At 42.8% G+C, this 20225-nt stretch overlaps 1 protein-coding gene across 4 annotated transcripts in view; it reads right to left on the bottom strand.

Moving 5' to 3' along the window:
- ino80 (INO80 complex ATPase subunit) overlaps window positions 1-20225 on the bottom strand; it is a 56590-nt gene continuing 36365 nt past the window's right edge. For 2 of the 4 annotated variants that reach the window (XM_049590459.1, XM_049590460.1), the window contains exons 28-37: window positions 19140-19267; window positions 12163-12257; window positions 10089-10161; window positions 9343-9501; window positions 9101-9203; window positions 8894-8982; window positions 7810-7968; window positions 7302-7473; window positions 4166-4381; window positions 1-2480 (exon numbers count right to left, since the gene is read on the bottom strand). In XM_049590459.1, coding sequence (XP_049446416.1) covers window positions 2272-2480; window positions 4166-4381; window positions 7302-7473; window positions 7810-7968; window positions 8894-8982; window positions 9101-9203; window positions 9343-9501; window positions 10089-10161; window positions 12163-12257; window positions 19140-19267 — 1403 coding nt within the window. In that variant the 3' untranslated portion in view covers window positions 1-2271. The remainder of the gene's footprint in view (window positions 2481-4165; window positions 4382-7301; window positions 7474-7809; window positions 7969-8893; window positions 8983-9100; window positions 9204-9342; window positions 9502-10088; window positions 10162-12162; window positions 12258-19139; window positions 19268-20225) is intronic. The other 2 variants (XM_049590463.1, XM_049590461.1) reach the window with 2 other exon arrangements.

Below are 20225 nucleotides of genomic sequence, written 5' to 3'. Positions count from 1 at the left end.
CAGATTTAGCACTCTTTTATTTTCAGTTGGCTCCTCCTGTTAGTAAAACGGCAAATGCATTTTCTTCGTATGTACACATGACCTATAAAAATAGACAGGCAAATGAGGGAAAAGCCAGAGGAAATGTCGCTCTCATCATTATGTACATCATCAATATAGAACATCATATTTTAATCACACTATAAACACAAAAACAAACCTAGAACAGATGTAGTGCTCAACTCAGGACACCGATGCAAACCTTGTTTTTTTTTCCTTCCTAAAACATCAATGACATCAAAGAGAACTGTCACAAAAAACAATTTCTGAAAAATAAAAATGGCTTCAGTACAATTTTACACTGTTTAACAGGTGAATATCCCAGTTGCAATTATCACAAATTGCCATTTTTTTTTGGAACATAACTGAAATAACTTAAATATTAGACAACCAAATAATCTGAGTGAACTCATAAATTTACTGTTAGCAGCATAGCCGGATCAACCAGTACCCCTCATTTTGGAATATTGTCACATCATTCATTCATTCATTTTCCCATATTGGACAAAAAATATATCATTTTCATTGTCATCTGTACGGGCATACGCTTTACTGACTAAAATGTTAAGACCTGCCATGTTGATATGGGTACTCGCATCTTTTATTACAAAAATAGGAGCTTTAGTAGAAAAGCTGTTGACGTATTGTTTGGTAAAGTCTGGGTTGGTAAGGTATGGGTTCACATTAAAGTATACATCACCCCCCAAATGACCATTTGTGTGTCAGTTACTCACCCTGTGTTACGCTGAGTTCAGGTAGGAAACTTAGGTTTGGTTGCATGCTCTCACAGTGAACGAAGAATCCAAAAACAGGGACAATTCTTCGTGAATTTAAGTAAACAGTTTGCATTTAACAACAGCAAAACTATATAAAACATTTGTTTATAAACTCTCACACAGCTTGCGCAGTATAATCTAAGTCTCATTTATCCCGTCGTGTGCTCAGTACTTCCCAAACAGACAGTCCTTTCTGACAGGAAACTGAACACAGAGTGAAACTATGCTCTCTACAAAGCCAGACTCCTTTGACAATAACAGCAATTTTACTGCACTGAACACAGGAGCTGCTGGTCTACCACTGCCTTGATTTGCAGTTTGTTTGTGTTATTGTGTGACTCTGGTGTGTTAAAGGGTTAGTTTGGATTCACCAAAGTCACACAACAACACAAACAAACGTGTTTGTTTGCTCCTGTGTTCAGTGAGGTAAAATTACTTGTTTTTGTAAATGGAGTTTGGCTTTGAAGAGACGCTTTAGTAAAACTGGATGTGTTTGGGAGGTACTGAGCATACGACTGGATAAAGGAGACTTGGATTATACTGCAAGAGTCATGTTTAAGTTTACAAACAGATGTTTTGATACAGTTTTGCTGTTGTTAAACATGGACCCCTAAGACTTCAATTCATTACAAATGTTCTCCATTTTTTGGATTCTTCGTTCTATCAGAGGCATGTCAGAAAAACAGTTTTCTTCACAGATTCAGCACAACAAGGGATGAATAACTGCTATACAAATGATCATTTAGAGGGTGAAGTGTTCCTTTAAGCTCTGTGAAATGCAGAATCATCCACCACTTTGCACTGAGCATATCTACACAACAATTAAATAACCTAAAGAACATGTATGAGCAACAATAACACCAAAAATAAACGGAAGACGTGGCTCAGTGCATTTTGACAGAAACTCCTTTGCCTCCCTAAACTGGCAAACATTTCAAAGCCCTTTGAGCTACATGTGTTGGTTCATATCTTTGTTGTAACATCGCAGCTCGGTAGCAAATCAAAAGAGTTTCCTGTCACGAGTATAAAAAGTACAGTCTGTCTTCTTGAAAAGCACTTGGAAATACTCTCGTCACGATGCAAACAAAAATACTCAAGGCAGATTCTGTCCACGGACCCGGACACGTTAAAATAAAATGGAACCAAGTAATGTGGAGGCTGGTAGGGACTGTACCTTTGAATGAGTGTGTGTGTGTGTGTGTGTGTGTGTGAAGAGGGTCTTTTTAGTTGCTGAGCCAGCAGACGCAGCATGGTCCTCCAGGTACTGAGCCTCTGTTACATTTTTTTATACTGTATTCCCTATTAGTTTAGGTGTAGGGCGTCACAGTGAGAGTAGGTCAGTCATCTGTGTGTGTGTGTGTGTGTGTGTGTGTGTGTGTGTGTGTGCACATCCTATACTGAGTCAATTGTGTGTGTGTGAGGGCACATTCACGTGTGTACAGTGCGTATGAGTGCATTATCGAGCCCCAGGACCACCGGGGCCTTTGCCCTTCCTGACTGCGCCGTGGCTGCTGTGGTGGTGGCTGTGGGTCAGCTGTCTGTGGGGGCTCGGGTGGGAGGTGCCTCCTTTGGCCTGGGGGGAGGAGCTCCTGCTGGGGTTGAAGGCGGGGCTGGTACCAGACCGGCCCAGGGAAGGCTGCAGGGGGCTGGACGCAGAGAGGCCTGCTGGATGGAGAGATGAACACGGGCATGGTCAGTCTCTAAAGAAACAGCATGTCCCAGTTTAATGCTGCACTCTAACGTTGTCCAAAAGTGGCTTTTTGTTTCACATCAGAGGCAGAGAACCAGGACTTTTTACGCTCTGACATTTTGTTTTTGCTCCCGTTTTTTACAAGCTGAAAAGATTTGAGACTTTTTCTGTGAACTCAGAGGACTCATGCCTCTCGTTGTGCACACATTTGTTAAAAGCACCTCTCCTTTGCCAAGATAACCCATCCACCTGACAGGAGTGACATATCAAGATGTTGATTAAACAGCAACATGACTGCACAGGTGTGCCTTGGGGTGGTCCCAATAAAAAGCCGCTCTAAAATCCCCAGTTTGATCACACAACACGATGCCACAAATGTCACTAAGTTTGAGGGAGCGTGCCACTGGCATGCTGATTGCAGGAATGTCCACTAGAGCTGTTGCCGTGAACTGAATGTGCATTTCACTACTGTAAGTCGTCTTCAGTGTCATTTCTGAGAGTTTGGCAGTACATCCAACTCACCACACAACTGCACACCACATGTAACCAGCTTCTTCACCTGAAAGATCATCTGAGACGAGCCAACTGAAGAGCTGATGCAGCAGTTGGTTTGAAGAACCAAAGAATGTCCTGCACAAACCATCTCAGGGAAACTCAACTGCACTCGTCATCCGCAGGGTCTTGACCTGACTGTAGTTTGTCGTAACGAGGGGAACATGTTGAACTTGGATGGTGTCTGGCACTCTGGAGATGTGTCCTCTTTACAGATGAATACAAAAATGTGGTGCTACTCATCCAAACTTCAGAGCTCAAAGTGCAAAATAAATGTCTTGTTTTCAGGATAAACCTGTGACCTTTCACTGTGACCATCCTGAGGCACACCTGTGTAGTAATGATGCTGTTTAATCTTAACATGCCACACGTGTCAGGTGGATGGATTATCCTGGCGAAGGAGAAGGGCTTACTAACATGGATTTCAACAAAAAAAAAAAATTTAGGAGTTTAAAAACCAGTTAAGATCACGCCGTGACACAACGGGACTTGACCGGTTATTGCAGTTAAGAAATCCTCCAGAGAGCCACAGCTATTTCAGCTCCGTCTGGACACGTTCTTACAGGCGAATTTTCTGTGTTGCCGTCAGGGCGTCATTACGTTTTACCTGCTCGTAAAACTAAAGCAATATTCAGAATCTTTTATTCCCTCTGCTATTGGTCTTTTACATTATCCGTAGATTTATGTTGTTCTTTCATCTCTTTTATTGATAATCAGTCTATTAACTAAACTGAACTCCTTCACACATTTTTATATATGTTTTTATTATTACTCATCTATTTATGTGTCTACATGTTCCTGTATGTTGTGTTACAGTGTGTGTGGGATTAACAAAGTTGTCTGAATCTGAGGTTGTGTTAAATTGTGTAAATTTGCCTTTTCTGTATTGTTTTCTTTTCCAATTAAATCTTTATTAACACAAATATTCATGACAATAACATGTTGGTTGCAACATTCTGTATTGTTTTTACCGTAGTTTACATTTGAGTCACCAAATGTAGGTGCTTGGCAGCCCGTGAGGCCTGTGCTTGAAAATATTAAGCAGCTATCACTGAGAGTTATTTTGTGTTTGGGGTCTTTACGGCCTGTCAGTACAATATTCACTAACCTTTGGAAACACTGTAACCGTACGCAGCATAAGCTGCTGCAGATGCAGCTGCTGCCCCCGCCATCGCTCCCGCCATAGCTGCAGCGCTGCCTGCTGTTGACTTGCGCCCACGTCCTTTCCCTCCAGACTTGGCACCGCCTCCTGACCCTTTAGGTCGCCCCCGACTCCGCCCAGACCTGCCTCTGCCGGGACTGATTGTTTCCGAGGCTGAAACACCTGAAGAAGGAAGACAAACGCATACAAAGAAAAACTAAAATTTGAAACGTGTACACCACTTATTTTGGTAAAGCATGTATTGATCCCCATGTACGACACATTACAGCACTGTGAGAGAGATGTTGTGTCTGGTTTGGCCTTGACCCAGACCTTCAAAGATACTGAAATAGGAGTTTTACTGTAATATAGAAGAATTACTACACATTCATCATTACTCATCATTACGCTAAGTACAGGCTCAAGCAAAAACTGGAATATTGCTCTCATTTTCCGTAATGTTTGCAGAATTAGAGCCAGTGTGAGCCTCACTGGTAATGCGCCTAATCCTTCCAGTACCTTCTCCCCCTCTGTCTGACTCCCTCTGCTCCCCACTGGTCTGCATTTTCTTCGCATGTTTCCATCCAAACTCTGTATATTCGACCCTTCTCTGGGGGGGTGATGAGCCTATCCTATCACTAACACCCAGGCACAGATGAAAACCCTCCACAAATCCCTCACTCGTACCCTCCCTTCAGGCCTTAATCTCCTCCTTCCTCCCTTTTCACTCAATTGTCCAAGTTCACCCACTGCTCCCTCGTTCTAACCTTCATTCTGTCTTTCCAACCTGTCATTATAACCTCATTCACATCTCTGAAAGCACCAACTTTCTCCTTTTTTTAAAAAAAATAATCTCTCTGGCAGGAGGCTCTTAGCATGGCAGCAAAAATCCAAAATGGGTTTCAGTGAAGCAGCGTGTATTTAGAGGGATTACCTTATTACAGCACATCCAAAGTACAGATATACTGCAGCAGCGATATGAACTATACGCCCACTATCTGTCTGAATCCCACGGTACAGAACATACTGAAATATATTATGTCCAGGGCAAAATAAAACCCCCATAAATCTGAATAATCAGCTGCATAACACATACGAGGCTACACTCCACTTGTCTCAATGGACGCCAGCCTATTAAAACACAAGTCCTGATAGTGGAGGGAACATAACAAGCCAGACTTCTGTTATGACCTCCATGTGAGACACACTGATTTGCTTTTCCAACACCATTCAAACATGATAATAATGTCTCATAGATACCACAGATTATGTTTTATTTGGCATGTTTGGAGCTGTTAGAGTGACAGATTAAATGTACAGAGACCATCTAAAATTAGAAAACCACTAAATATGAACACTTTGACAGTGTGTGTCCAAATACTTGTGATAGAGTATAAAAAGAATGTGCCTTTAGAAGCAAAACAGATTTATGCATTAGTTATATTTACAATATTCTAGACTTTGGGGTTAAATTAAGCAGCATTTTGTTGTCGTGGTGGAGCTAATCTGAACTACTTAGAGCGGGGTAGGCAGCTTCATTTAGGTGTCATAGCCTTTGATATTGTAATTCAATGGACTGAGAGACACTAGACCTCTGCACTTCCTCTTGGCTCTGTTTTCAGGGTTTAGAAAATCTGGCCCGTGATGGAAGACTTTAGCCAATCACACGTCATTTCAGAGCGAGGGCATTTCTATTAACTGTTGTACAAATGCAGATGCTTGTGCACATCCCATCAGTGAAAGCCCGATTTAATGCTGGAAAATCCTGATGAAATAGCAAACCAAAAAAGGAGGACGGACTTATCAAAACGTCTAAAAAAAAAAAAAAAAAAGTCAAAATAAACACAATAATGGCCGTGTTTTTTTGCGGCTTTAAATTCATGGTGACGTGCAGCAGACGCACTCAAATACTGCGCTCTGAGATAAACCAAGCTCTACACAGCAGCACACACCGCATGTCATGTGACAAGGACCAACCAATCACAGCCAGCAGACATCAGTCAGTTCTGCACTCAGGATTTCAGGTAAATAGGCTATGATACAGTGCTTGTTAAGGTTGCTTAGCAACCTCAGACGCAAGCTGCTGCTGTGCTCTCAAAGGGTAACTCAAAAAAGACACAAAAGTAGCGCCTAGTGTCCAACCTTGCTTTTCCAGGCGGTTAAATATGCGGCATGTGTGCGGCCCCTTAAATGTGTTAATATCAGTAACAGAAAATGTTGCCAATAGTTTAGCCTTCAGCTAACCAGAGACAAGGCTAACGGCTGTGGCTAATTCAAGTTTGTGTTTATGTAACATTAGCTTGCGCCTCGATTCACAATGTGTCCTCCATCTCACTCCCCACCACTTGAGACCATGTCACCAATGGGAGAGCAAGCAGCGCTTTCAGAGGTTGACCCCCATGCAGTGGCCACACCAACTTGAGTCCAGCAAGAGTAACCCCAGCTCCCGGGGACAGGACAGCCCCCAATCCCCTGCTGGTTCAGCAAACTTTCTGTTGCTGCCATTACACAGGTTAGACCTGGTGCTGCTGCTGGCCACCAGCACGCTGTGATACCCAGTGCTGGGGGTTTACGCTGGCCAAATTCTAGCCCAAATTCTAGTCTCCTGAGCTGCTGCCCACTCTTCTCCTAGGGTCAGCTGCAGGCAGCGAGGTGGAGGGACCATGCTTATTCTTGTCTCATTTGTGGTCTGATAAACAGTGAGATAGGAAGTGGGGCAAGCAAATGTGCTGATGCTTTTCCAGAACACTGCGTCCCCCAGCTTTAATATACTGTTGGGCACTTTAGTCTGTAGCAAATCATGATATTTTAACTATTTACTCTTTTTACTGATCGTATGTTTTGTATATAAACTTTAATCCTGCAAATTAAACCGTAAAAAGTACAGTATTCTCTTCAGAAATGTTGTGGAGTGGACGATTTCCATGACAGAAACTAAAATGTGAAAGTATTCATTGTGCCGTTTAACCAAGAATATTTTTTGTATAGTGTCATCAAACAGCAATTACACACAGAATGTACCAAATAGTGACTATATAATACACTCCTCCACTCACTCAAGGATCAAGGTCAGAGGTCGGCTAAAATCTATTTGCTCTCTTACCATTCATGTTGTCAGAGACTGATCCAGACACAGACGAGGGTGAGTTGGTGGCGCGAGACTGCGGTGCAGAGGACACCGGATCGTCCACAATGACCAGCATGTCACTGCTGCTCTCGTCAGCGTCGGCATCCGGGGGTAACGAGCCGGGCTGGAGCTCACTGCTCAGGGAGATCTGGCCGAGCACAGGAGCACACACAGACATACACACAGGCTGGGGGTCAGCACCACAGGGAACAAAGGAACCGGGCCGGTACGGCAAAGGAAACAATGGAGGAACGATGTATGGAACAACGAGGAGAAGAAGGGAGGAATTGTGAGAGGAGGAAGGGAAATCAGAAGCATAAGAAGGATAGAAGGAAAGATGAACGTAACACATGGAAACAGATGAATCAATAACAAAAAAATGAGTAAACATAAAGAGCAGATAGTTTGTGAATTTAGGCCAAAGTGACTTAATGGAGCAGCCATTGCCATCCTCTAACATAAATCACACTCACTCCTCACTCACCTCACTGAAGGGACTGGGCATGGCCGAGTCCATCTCAACGCTGATGAAGGAGTCGTCTCCATCTGCAGAGAGGTTGGAGTTGTCTGCCGAGGGCGCGTGAGAGATGACCAGGTTCACCTCCCTTTTCTTCTTGCTCTCTGACTCCTCGTTCTTCTTCTGCTGGTTAGAAACAAAGGAGGGTGAGGGAATAGGTTAACTGTCATATATTTTACACCCACTCTGTCTCTTGTCACAGCTAAATCTCACATCCTTTAGTCTCCTCTGCAGGGACTAAGGACGTCTGCGGTCTGTCCAACACTTGAGTCCAGAGCAAGACAACTAAACAAGTACCGTCCAGATTGACATGAAGTCCGGTATGGATACAACCTCAAGCTCAGTTCAGCCCAAAGATTCTCAAGACAGCTTGAAACGGTGTGTTTTCAGACGGGATTTGAAAGTGGAAAGGGAGTCATTGTCGATGTGGGCCTCAAAGGACAGTGAACAGGACAACACCCAGACTCTTAACCTGAGGGGACGGACGGACTTTGGAATTGTCAATGGTTAGAGAGAAACTGTGCGGTTTAGCAACCACAAGGAGAACCTCCGTTTTTTCTATCTCTGATTTGCTGAGTGATCTGCTTTGTCGATCATACCTTATTTCTGTTGCCTAATATAATATTCAATGATAGAAAGTGATGGTATTTCTTGTTTCAATGGATTGCAGGCATCTTTCTGGTCTGATTACCGGTTATGTGATTGGCCATCGCAGCCTAACATCGGATTGCATTTCTTCAAACCTTCATTCTGTTTCAACTTTTCACCACAAGCCACTGCGTTCTTTTTCCAGACCACCCTGCAGCCCCACCACTACAGCCTAGACGTACTACCCACATTAAAATGAATGGGAACGCTGGATTTGGTGCGAATGTAGCCCGAATGCTGCCTCTACATGCCACTCTTAATTTCTTTATTACCTCATCCCTTCCTTTATCACTTTAATACTTCCTATTTTTCATCCCATGCTGTATGTCCTTTGCTCTTCCAACCTTGCACCTGCAGACTGAGATGACGTTTGAGGGTTCCTGCTGATCGTGTTGTGCCGTACCTTCTCAGCGTACTTCTCCCTCTTCCTCTTGCGCTCTTTCACCTTGCTGCACTCCTCCTGCTGCCTCTTCTCCTCCTGTCTCTGACGCACTACAGGAGAAGACACAATTTAAGTTTTATTGTCTTCCTTCCTTGATGTGGGTTTGCTTTTGCACAGAGAAAACTGAATTAAGTCAAGATGTTGTAAGTGCACGCCTCAAACACTCACGCTTCTTCTCCAGCTCGTCGTCGTCCAATAGCAGGCTGACCACCTCTTTGGGTTTGAGCGTGTCTGGTTTGAAGTTGCCTCCAGAGATCACCACCCTTTGGATCTTATTGCACAAACAATAAAGCATTAATTAAGTCTTAAGTTAAAGCATATTTGCATTATGATTCACTTGTGTTGTTTACTTCTTGGTTTACTGGAACAGAGGCTGTTTCATTTTTATTTTATTGCTTTGTGTTTCAGACCTCGCTTTTCTCCTTGGCCCGCTGCAGGATCCTCTCCTCGATGGATCCCTGACAGATGAGGCGATAGACAGTGACCTGCTTGGTCTGACCCAGCCTGTGAGCTCTGTCCATGGCCTGCTGGTCCACTGTGGGGTTCCAGTCACTGTCATAGAAGATAACCTGGAGGAAGACAAAAAAACAGATCTCTAGTTTCTATAACAAAGACCAAGATGTCGAGGTCATTCTCGGTCAAGTTCCTAATCCTGCTGTATTGTTATTGTTTACCATAAGGTTCAATTTGGGTGATGACGGGCTGAACATGATGCAGACTCTCCCCTTCTCTGTAATTCCTGAGACTAATTACAGGGATGTGTTGTCCCAAGTGACCTGCCCCTTTAACATGACAGATGTCCCGCGTTAACAGTCACTTCAAACTCATTGTCATGAAAGCTAATCCCACTTGAACGGGGCTACAGGGACACAAAGGGAGATTATGCCGAGGGATGTGGATAAACACAAAGACAGAGATCATCATTTATATATGAATGATCAAACCCCTTCACTTCATACTAGAATGTCATTATATCAACATAATATTAATGCTGAAACAAAGGTCATCCAAAACTATCCTTTCTGGCTCTATTAGCAAAAGAAAAACACATGGCAGATAATGACTGGCCTTTGATGTATTTAGGAAACACCAGCGCAGTTTAAGCTTTGATATTGTATCAGTGTTGTGTTTTTCCTCCAGTGTGTCGGTGACTCACAGTGTCAGCAGCAGTCAGGTTAATGCCGAGCCCTCCGGCCCTCGTACTCAGCAGAAACACAAAGATGTCCGTCCTATAGAGGGCAGAGGGGAAGGAGTGGAGGGGTGGACAGAGAGGAAGGGAGACACACACAAAACAGAAAGATATCATTTACAACTGCACAAGTAGAAATATCCATATCACAAAATCATGGCACAAAATTAAATTAGAATGTAAGTTAAGAACCGTTCTCAAAATGATTTTAAGCCTGGCAGCCAAACTGGGCATGATCCATAGTAACACAGTTTGTTAAAGCCTATTAAAGCGCTGCTAGGCAGTTTCATTTTGGCTTCACTGGGCAAAAAAATCTCATAATAAACCTTAAGCTGCTGTAATTCAAGTCGACTGAGAGACTTCTGCAGCTCCTCTTGGCTCCGCTTCAGGCTTTATTAAATCTAACCCATGACAAAAGACTATCACAGGTCATTTCAGAAAGAGGGCGTTCCTATTGGCTGTTCTAGAGATGCAGATGCATGTGCACATCTCTTCAGCGAAACCTTGATTCAATGGCGTAGAATCCTGCAGAGAAAGTTGCTATTCCAGCATTGGCACCAACCGCCTACACTGCAGAGCAACCCAAAAAGTAAAATGGACTTAACATAAAGAGAGTCTAAAAGAGAGTCAGACAATAAACGAAGTAAAACACCTGTCAATACTGGCTGAGCATTCAGAAATGTTAATTTTGCTAATAGTTTAGCATTCTGCTAACCTTAGCCAAAAGTTCACGGCTGTGGCTTCAAGTTCCCGTGTATGTAGCTAATGTTAGCTAGAGCCTCAAATCACTGTGTCTCATTCCTTGCCACAACACTTCACCAGGAGAAGAGCGGGTATCAGCAGTTTCAGAGAGAAACTCCTGGTGAGCAGCCGCAGCAACCTTAATCTAGCCAGCACAAACCCATATTCTGGAGGACCAGAGAGCCCTGACTCCCTGCCAAATCAGCAAACTTTCTGTTGCTGCCGTTACACAGGGGAGACCCTGCGCTGCTGCTGGCCACTAGCCCACTATGACATCTGATGCTGGGGAGTTTGTGTCGGTTGAATTTGAGCCAGCAATCAAGCTGCTGCCTGCTCTCCTCCCATGGAAGGAGTGTACAGCGGTCAGGAGGTAACGTTAGCTAGAGCCTTGAATCACAGTGTATCCTCCACCTCACTCCCCACTGAGGAGACCACCTTTTCAGGAGAATAACAGGCAGTCAGTGGCCGCAGCAACCCCAATCCAGTCAGCGTAAACCCCAACTCTGGAGGACTGGAGAGGCCCAACACCCCGCCGCATCAGCAAACTTTATGTTGCTGCTGTTACGCAAGGGGAGACCCAGGGCTGCCGCTGGCCACTAGCCCACTATGACATTTGGAAACGGGGGGTTTGTGCTGGCTGAATTCAAGCCACTAATCAAGCTGCTGTCTGCTCTCCTCCTGGGGAAGCAGTCCACAGGGGCCGGTAGTGAGGCAGAGAGACCGTGAGGTGTGGTAGCTAGTTAATTCTTGTCTCATTTGTGGTCTGATCAACAGAGAGAGAAAGCTCTACAATGAAATAGAATAAATCCATGTATGGGAAACACTGGGTTACTGTATGCAACATGTGCATATGGCCATGCTGGTCTGGTGGGAGCTGCTTAGGACAGAGAGGGGAGAACTGCAGTAGGATTTTTGCTTACCCCAGTTTTAAACCTGTGAGAGATGAGCATGCGAGATGATATACTATAATGGTAGAGAGCTGCAAAATAAAGCTGTTCCAATAAAACACACTCCTTTACCTACACCCCCCGCAACAAGAGCCAGAGTGACACCGTCTCCTCTGAGCTGCACATTAATGTAAACCAGAGCATGTCGACTCACTAGGAAATATATACACGCATGTTTGGACGCATACATGTAAGATTAAACTGTTCGCTGATTGCTGCAATATACAAAAAGTCAGAATTACACTTAAGTTTGTGGCAAAGGGGAGTTTGGTTTCATGCACACACTCACAGACACACACATGCACACACACACACACACACGCACACCATAGATCATATCTATCTTTACCCACCGGCTCTGGAAGTCAGCCACCATGTCTCTGCGCTCAGAAATCTTGGAGGATCCATCGAGGCGCATATAGGTGTGCTTACGATAGACCATGTACTCCTGGAGAGACAGGACAAAAAGAATTAAGGAAACTTCAGAGACAAAAATGCGGCGTTATATTTAGCCCTCCATTTATTCTTTTTGCTTGCCAGAAATAGCTTCAGCACAGTCCCAGATCAGTGGATTGTCTCCAAAAAATTTCAATATTAGAAAATGTTTGTTTTTGCAAAGTTGTCACTTACAATCAGCGAAGACTTTTAAAACTGCTTTAATAAAAAGAACTGGATCCAGTCCTGCATGGAATCCAAGAATAAGGGTCATGGATTTGAACTAAACCTTCATGGATCACCTTCACTGCTGGTTTTGAAACCAACAAACATGAAGAAACTGGAAGCTGAAGCTGAAGCCCACATTTCTTATGCGCATTTGCTGGAGTTGAAACCTCAATCCCAGCCCAGAGAGACACTGAGAAATGCAGAATTTGATATTCTATCCCCCCCGAACGTCCACTAAGCTGCTCTGAGTAAGAGTGTGTGTGTTTGTGTGGGTGTTAGGTCTGATGGGAGGGGTACTTAAGTGCAACAGCAGTGATGAGGTGACATGTTGATCTCTTTTTAAGCACTGCCCTGAACCTCCGACCTCCTCGCTCAAACATGTCAGTGCCCATGAACCAATGAACCGGCCACAATTACTGGCACACATCACACCTCGCCTCTCGCAATCATTAACAATGATATCAATGATTTGACACTATGTTTTCTGCGACCCCCTCCAAACCCCTGTCATGACACTAGGGGCCTCAGTCCCGGCAGGGGCTGCCCTCCTCTTTCTGTGTGTCTGGCTCTGCTCCCAGCAGCCCCATCTGCTCTGAGTGAACACCACATTAGGGACCATTAGGCCCGCGCTCGCCAAAATGCTGCTAACCTTGTTGAATGGAGTTTTGACAGCGTGCCAGCAGGATGTTGCAGATATTGTTGCTCTTACAAAAAGCCTTACTCAGCTTTCCTAATCTTAATTATTCATCTATGTCTAAATCATCGGAAAAAAAGTTTGAGAAATAGATCACCTGAGGTCTCTCAGACATGAGGATAGTCTGTTACAATCTCTGCAACCTCCAGCTGCCATGATTTAAAGCTTGTTGAGTCCTGGAGTGGACTTTCTCCAAGAGTGCTGCCACACTGAAACGTATACCTCAACAGCTGGCAATTTTCTCTCCTATTTTGTTTGGGTTGGTGTTAATCATAAGTGACACTGCTTTATTTCTGTAGTTTTTCACTGATTTTGTAATGTGTTCCACTGCAAATGTTATAAATCAAGACGTAGGTTCAGGTCAGCCTTCAACTGGATAAAATGTTAATCTTGTTCAACTAACTGTCAGCAGCTTATTGGGCCATATTCAGTGAAAAAAAAAAGATTCTAATGTCTTACAAACAAATGTGAAGAGATGTATGGGAGGAGAGAGGCATGTGAGAACAGACATTTGTTCAAAAGGCATTACAAAATTTCTTCCTCATGAAAACCACCTCTTAGAAAAAGCTTGAGTGCCAGTCGGGTTGTTGTTCCCAAACAATAACGACTCCCCAAAGTCAAGAAACACAGTGTGCTTATTACTCAGGTTGGGAACACATTGTGCCTGGTCACAGTCTGTTCCTAACCTGACAGAGAATGTAATACAACACACACACACACAAAAAAAAACGGCACTATAAATACATTTTTACCAGCGAACAGTGTAAAGATTAGGGCTGTGCTGAACACTCAGATGAAACGAGCATCCGGTACAGATGTTCGTGAGGATTCTCAGTCTTCCGGGTCATGGTAATCTTAAGTGCTGTATCGTAGCCACCTGGACTTGCTTCAGTTTCTTGAGGACATTTCACCTCTCATCCTGACGAAGGATCCTCTTGGATGAGAGGTGAAACGTCTTCAAAAAACTCAACCAAGTCCAGGTGACTATGATACAGCTCTTAAGATATCTGGTATAGATTATCTACTTTTTGTAAATATCATCAAAGGAAAATGTGTCTGAGCTCTGTAAATGGTTCTCTAACGAATAAAAAATGTAACGACGTCTGATGAACCCATATCAATATCAGGCTTAAAATAACGATTAGGTCCCACCAATTTCCTGTTTAAGTCCCGCCCACTTCTGATTTGAACTTGGCCCATATTGAGTACAGATACGAATATAGAAAAGTTGTTGGTTGAACAGTAACAGAAAATGATGTACTCACTCATCCCTACCGCATATATGAAAAACTTGTATAAATCCTTTTGTAACTACAGAGAGCGCTGCACGACGTCTTATAAATTGCCTCAAGTGATGTGATTTGAGTCAGCATTAGTCCGCGCTGAGCACTACAAATGTAAGAGTTAAAATCTGTTGGTGTGGAGTGGGCTTGGGTGGTGTCACGGTTTTACAGTATACCAGGGTACTCAGAAATCCAGACAGTATGATTTTTTAATACCGTTTTAAAAAAAAACGTAATGTCGGCAGCATTTTTCAAAGCTATTTTTTAAGGTTTTTTTGTGTTTGTTTTTTTCCCCGGAATCAACCCTTTAAAACTTGGAGCAACATCACTTTTCTTGTGCTGCTTTCAGACGCCTTTTGCAAGTATTCAGCCTTTGGACCCTGAGCAAATTAGTGCAATTTTTTCCAAAACATGGAGAAAAAAGGCAATGAGCAACTTGGTAAGAAATGTCCCATAGATTGCAAAAAAATTATTTGATTGATGATTTAGAAAATCTTTTTTTTTTTTTTAATTAGGGGAAAACTACATGTATTATTATTGTTATTATTACTATTATTATTATATATTTAAAATTATGTTACAGAATTATTATAATTTTTAAGCTCTTTTTCCAGGTCATTTCCTCATTATTATTATTATTATTATTATTATTATTATTATTGTTATTATTTATTTATTTATTTATTTATTTTAAACTTTTTTCGATCTCTTTTTAAAAAAGATAATTTTCTTGTTTTTAATTTTAAAAAGCCAATTTGCTCAACGATATCTCTGGTTGTGCTGCATCAATTAGATCCATTTTGTTTTACACTAACCATTATTAGTACCACAATATTATAGGAGTGCAACAATCAAATGGTGAAGCACTTATTAGATTGATGTCATGTCAGTAAACAGGCACACAGACGTACAGCAGCGTCCCTGGTCAGACTATTGCATGAACATGGACCATGATCGAAGATTGGAAAAAGCTGCAACCCTATTCATCCATCTATCAAAGCTTCAAAGTTATTGACTCCAATAAACAAAACTCCACTCCCCATGATCCCTATAACACAGCTCCTCATTCACAGATGACTGTTTCTTTGTATTTGAAATCACACTGTAGCAGAAATATGTAATAAAACAGTCAGTGTATCATAAATGTCTCATCATATAATCACAGTTCCATTCCAGCCTTGTGTTGTGTAATGGGTCACAGTATCCCACTTCATAAACACAAATCTGCTGCTGATTTTCTGGCTGCAATACCATCAAGTCATTGTGGGCATTCCTGCCAGCGCTGTAATCCTAGCCGCAGACTCTCAGCACAGTAAAGTGCCGTCTAAGCAGCCACAGACACACACGGAGGAGGGCAGTGACTTGGCGGTCCTGCTCCACTATCGGCTGCTGCCAGAGAGAGCCAACAATGTTATTTTTCTTCGGGCCACCCGGATCTCAGCGATCCATCACCCGACGGTGTGATGTCACCAGAAGAACCGGCAGCCGACCGGCGACGAAAACAATGACGTTAATGACATAGATTAGCATCAGCCTCTCTTTCACTGTTTCTCTCAGTCACAGTCTCATGTTCAGGAAATCAACTCCATCTGCAGAGTTTTTATCCCCAACCGATGAGAAAGATAATACGGTCCAGGAAAACTGAAGCCAGATTTAATTCATGGATCTCTTTAAGCCATTAGCAGAGGAGACGCTGTCATGGCCTCCCATTACTGTATGAGGTCACTATACTGTAAAAAAACAAGGCACTGTAATATTGCCTCATTAGACCTGGAGAACAAAGCTTGTGAGAAGAACATCAACCCTGTCAGTCTCAGCGGCCTGCGTCCTGCTCACTGTTTAATGGCACTATTACAGCATGGCTCTACTCAACTCCACTCGCTCTCTTGTGCTTTTCCATTAGTTAATGTTGTGGGGGTGCCTGGTACTTTTTTTTTGGTACCACCTCAGTTGAGGGTCCATGTGAAATGAGATGATACCAGAAGGTGGAGTTAAAACACTGCAGACACTTACTGATCAGAGAGAATCGTAACTAGAAACATCAGCAGTGCGACACGGGACACCTGCCAATGGCCAAGCTACCGCTAAAAGCTCAACCTAGATCTTTTTGAAAATGGAAATCCTGCAAAATTACACTGAACAATTGACGGCATACAGACGCTCCTCCGTTTGGTTGCAACATCAGAACGGTTATTGATGCGTTTCCATAATCAAAAGATGTGGATGTTACCAATTTAACCGCTCCATTTTCATCTCACCCTGGTCACCACGTTTTCATCCTGCTGCCCTCTGGAGGGCGCTACAGGTCCCTAAAGGTTTGCACTTCTTACAAAGCTTCCTAAAAAGATTTTACCCACATGCCATTAAAGAATTCAACTGTAAATAAACACGCTTTGATACTTGAGCAACAACATCTGTGAAGAATATCCTGTATATGACTACTGCATTAAGTTATCGTACTGTGCTATAATAGCCTGTTTTTATACTTACTGTTATTATATCTTTAAAACATACTTATGTATTTAGTTTTTAATGTGTCTGCTTGTCTGTGAATTTCTGTATGTATCCACTGGAGACACCTGATTGTTTTGTAAAGCTGTGCAATGACAAGCCATTGACTGATTGATTACTGAGTGACTGATGCATTGATTATGTCCCATTGTTTCATCATCCCTCTGTTGGGGTACCTAGCACACTGATCTGATATTAAAAGGTAGAGCTAGAAACACTGTAGTCTGTTGACTGGTCAAGACAGAATTGTCACGCCTGCTCAATAAGGACTCGATGCACAAATAAGCCATTCTTAAATATCCCATCAATTGCGCAAGTAACTCTGTTCCTCTGCATTGTAGGTAAAAAGGAAATACAGTGAGGCCTGGATGGCGATGTGGCTATTACTATGCGATTTCAACCCGGCCTCCATTACAACTGTCTGCAGTGGAAACGCAAAACAGATCTAAGGTAAAGGTACAAGTCAGCGCGAGTTACGCATGGGTTCTAGGGGTACTGTACTGCAACTTAACTGTCACACTTGGTTGTAACCCCTCTTTGCATTGGTTGTGATGCTTTAGTGAATCATTTACAGTCTAGTTGCCACGCCTTTACGCCTATGGAGTGAGAAAGATAGTGACTTGGTTTGATTTGAGTAAAAACTGAATAAAAGCTACTCAAAGTTAATTTTATGCTCAAAGAATTGCAAGTTATTTTCTTCTTTTTTAATGTCGTTTTGCCTTTATTTGATAGGACAGTTTAAACTAAGAGAAATTAAAGATGGATATATAAAATTAGATAAAATGTTGGTGGAAATTAAAACCTTACAAAAATCTAAATTTAAGATTCTTTAATGACTTCATATGACTTATATTTATAAAAACAAATTTATGTAATTATGAGACTTTTTAAGAGACCCTGATTTTGTACATTTCTTAATGCAAACCCAAACTCTTCATGTATAAATCTCGACTGCAACTAATCAATTCACATAAATCTTCATTTTAAAACAATCCCAGTTATTCTGAAAAAGATGATGTGCTAATAGGAGACCTCACGAAGCACATAACTGGCAGTCAGGAGAACAAACAAAAACTTAACTAGCCTACATTATCTGATCCATCTCAAGCTTTGTCACCATTGCTTTCTTTCCTAGGGCCTTTAACACCAGACATTCTCACTGTTTCCCAGACACGCAGGAAGACAGTCCTTAACCACCTGGGCTGGGTCCATCTGCCATCAAAAGATTTGGCTGTGGAAACAGTACTGCACCGTGTGAATGGGGAAGGAATTCCCAGTGACATCATGCCAGAGACTTTTGGCTCCATAGTGATGTTTGCAACAAATATGGAGGCAACAATAGAGCACTGCACCGAGGCTGTCGACACATGATCAACTGGCAGGATTGCTTTGCGCTGTTATTTTCCTATGGAGAGTGGTGATGCAGATTTTAAGACTTATTTAACCTCCAACCTGTTCGCCCCCTGACATCAAAACAGATCACAACCAGCCAAAAATGATGTATCTGCATTGACTCTGGGCTTATCCAAACAGCTTGCAGCATTTATCCTATGCAGATACAATATTAAGAATCCCTAAAAATCACTCTGGCATTTCTCATTTCTGGCTTCGTGTTGATCCTTCCTCATTTGGTCCCATCTTTTCTGCTCCTCTGCCTCCTCAAACTACCTTTGTCTTCTGCACAGTTTCTTTTCTTTCTAACCCCAAGGCCCCCTGCCACTCCCATCTTCCATCTCCCCCTCTCCCCTCCACCTCATCTCTTTCCTCACCCCTTCCAGTCATCCCTCCCATCTGGCTGCGTCCCCTGCAGATGAGACCCCGCTAATTAGCCCTGACCTGTTAATTAGCCGTCTAATGAGTGCACTAACGAGGGACAGGCAGGCTGATTAGAGGTACTGGAGCTCAATACCTCACTGGCAGAAGCAGACCAGTTAAACAACTGGCTTAGAACAACACAGATATATGCAAATGACACATTAAAGGTGTGTTTCCAGTGAACAACATTACAAAAAATTATTCTGTGTAGTTGGTTCATGTGTGTGTGTGTGTGTGTGTGCGTGCGAATGAGTCTCCATTTATGGCACTACTGAAACATTATTTCCTAATCAATCATTAATATCAGTAGAGTTTGAGAGTCCAGTGTTTATGTGTGTGTGTGTGTGTGTGTGTGTGTGTATACCTCCAGCAGGTCTATCATGCGGGTCATCTGAGAGTAGATGAGGACTCTGTGTCCCTGGGCCTTTAGTCGACTCAACAGGATATCCAAGGTGTGGAGCTTGCCACTTTCCGTGATCAGGCTCTCCTTATCTGAAAGACGAGGACACAGAGAGGTGAAAACCCAAACTACCTGGATAGTGAGAGACTGATGAGACTCATTTTACATACTCGGAATATCCAGCACAAACATTTCATTCTGCCCTCTAGCTGACACTGTGCGAGAGGCGCGGTACACGGCCAATTTAGAGTCACCAGTTAATCTAACCTGCATGTCTTTGGACTGTGAGAGGAAGTCAGAGTACCTGGAGAAAACAGACTCATTTTACATACTCGTAATATTCAGCACAAAAATGTAATTATGCCCCCTAGGGGGGTGTGACGGTATTGGGGTATACCATATCTGGAAATTTAGAAATACAGCATGATTTTCAATATCTTCAAAAACACAGGTGGTCCTCTTTCTTTTAATCTTTCTGTGTAGTACACAGCACATGCCACCAAAGGTCTGTCTTTGGTCTCTACCAGTGGAACCAGGGTCTACTGAACGGGCTGTAGACCCTGGTGAGATGTTAGGAAGGTATGGTGGTATGGAAAATTTGATACTGCCCAAGCCTGCTGAGGTTGTATTCAGATATATGAGCTTTCACAATATGCATGTTTAGAATATTAAAGGTTCATACTTGTAGTTTGGGTTTCAACTAGAACATGTTTACATACTTTAATGTTCAAAAAACACCTGTATTCACTCTCTGTGGGAGAAAGCTCAATTTTAGTGCCTCTGGCATTAAGGCCCCCTCCAAAAAACCCTAGTCTGCTCTGATTGGTCAGCATTTGCGGGTCTTCCATATCTCTCTGCACCATCATTGCAGGTGGGAATGAAGAATAGCGGCAATTCTTACTGTGAAAAATCACCAATAAAAGCTTCTAAACACAGCCAGACATGTTTCAGCAGGAATATGATCCAAATTCAGTGAGACGTTAACAACATCGGCAACCAAGATTCATGTTTCCCCGACTTTAGCAAGTAGCTACATGTATGTTAGCTGTG

Source organism: Epinephelus fuscoguttatus, linkage group LG11 (assembly GCF_011397635.1).
Source record: "Epinephelus fuscoguttatus linkage group LG11, E.fuscoguttatus.final_Chr_v1".
In the NCBI taxonomy this organism is placed as follows: domain Eukaryota; kingdom Metazoa; phylum Chordata; class Actinopteri; order Perciformes; family Serranidae; genus Epinephelus; species Epinephelus fuscoguttatus.
Note: the sequence above shows the minus strand (reverse complement) of the source record. Positions and strands in the feature narration are given on the sequence as shown.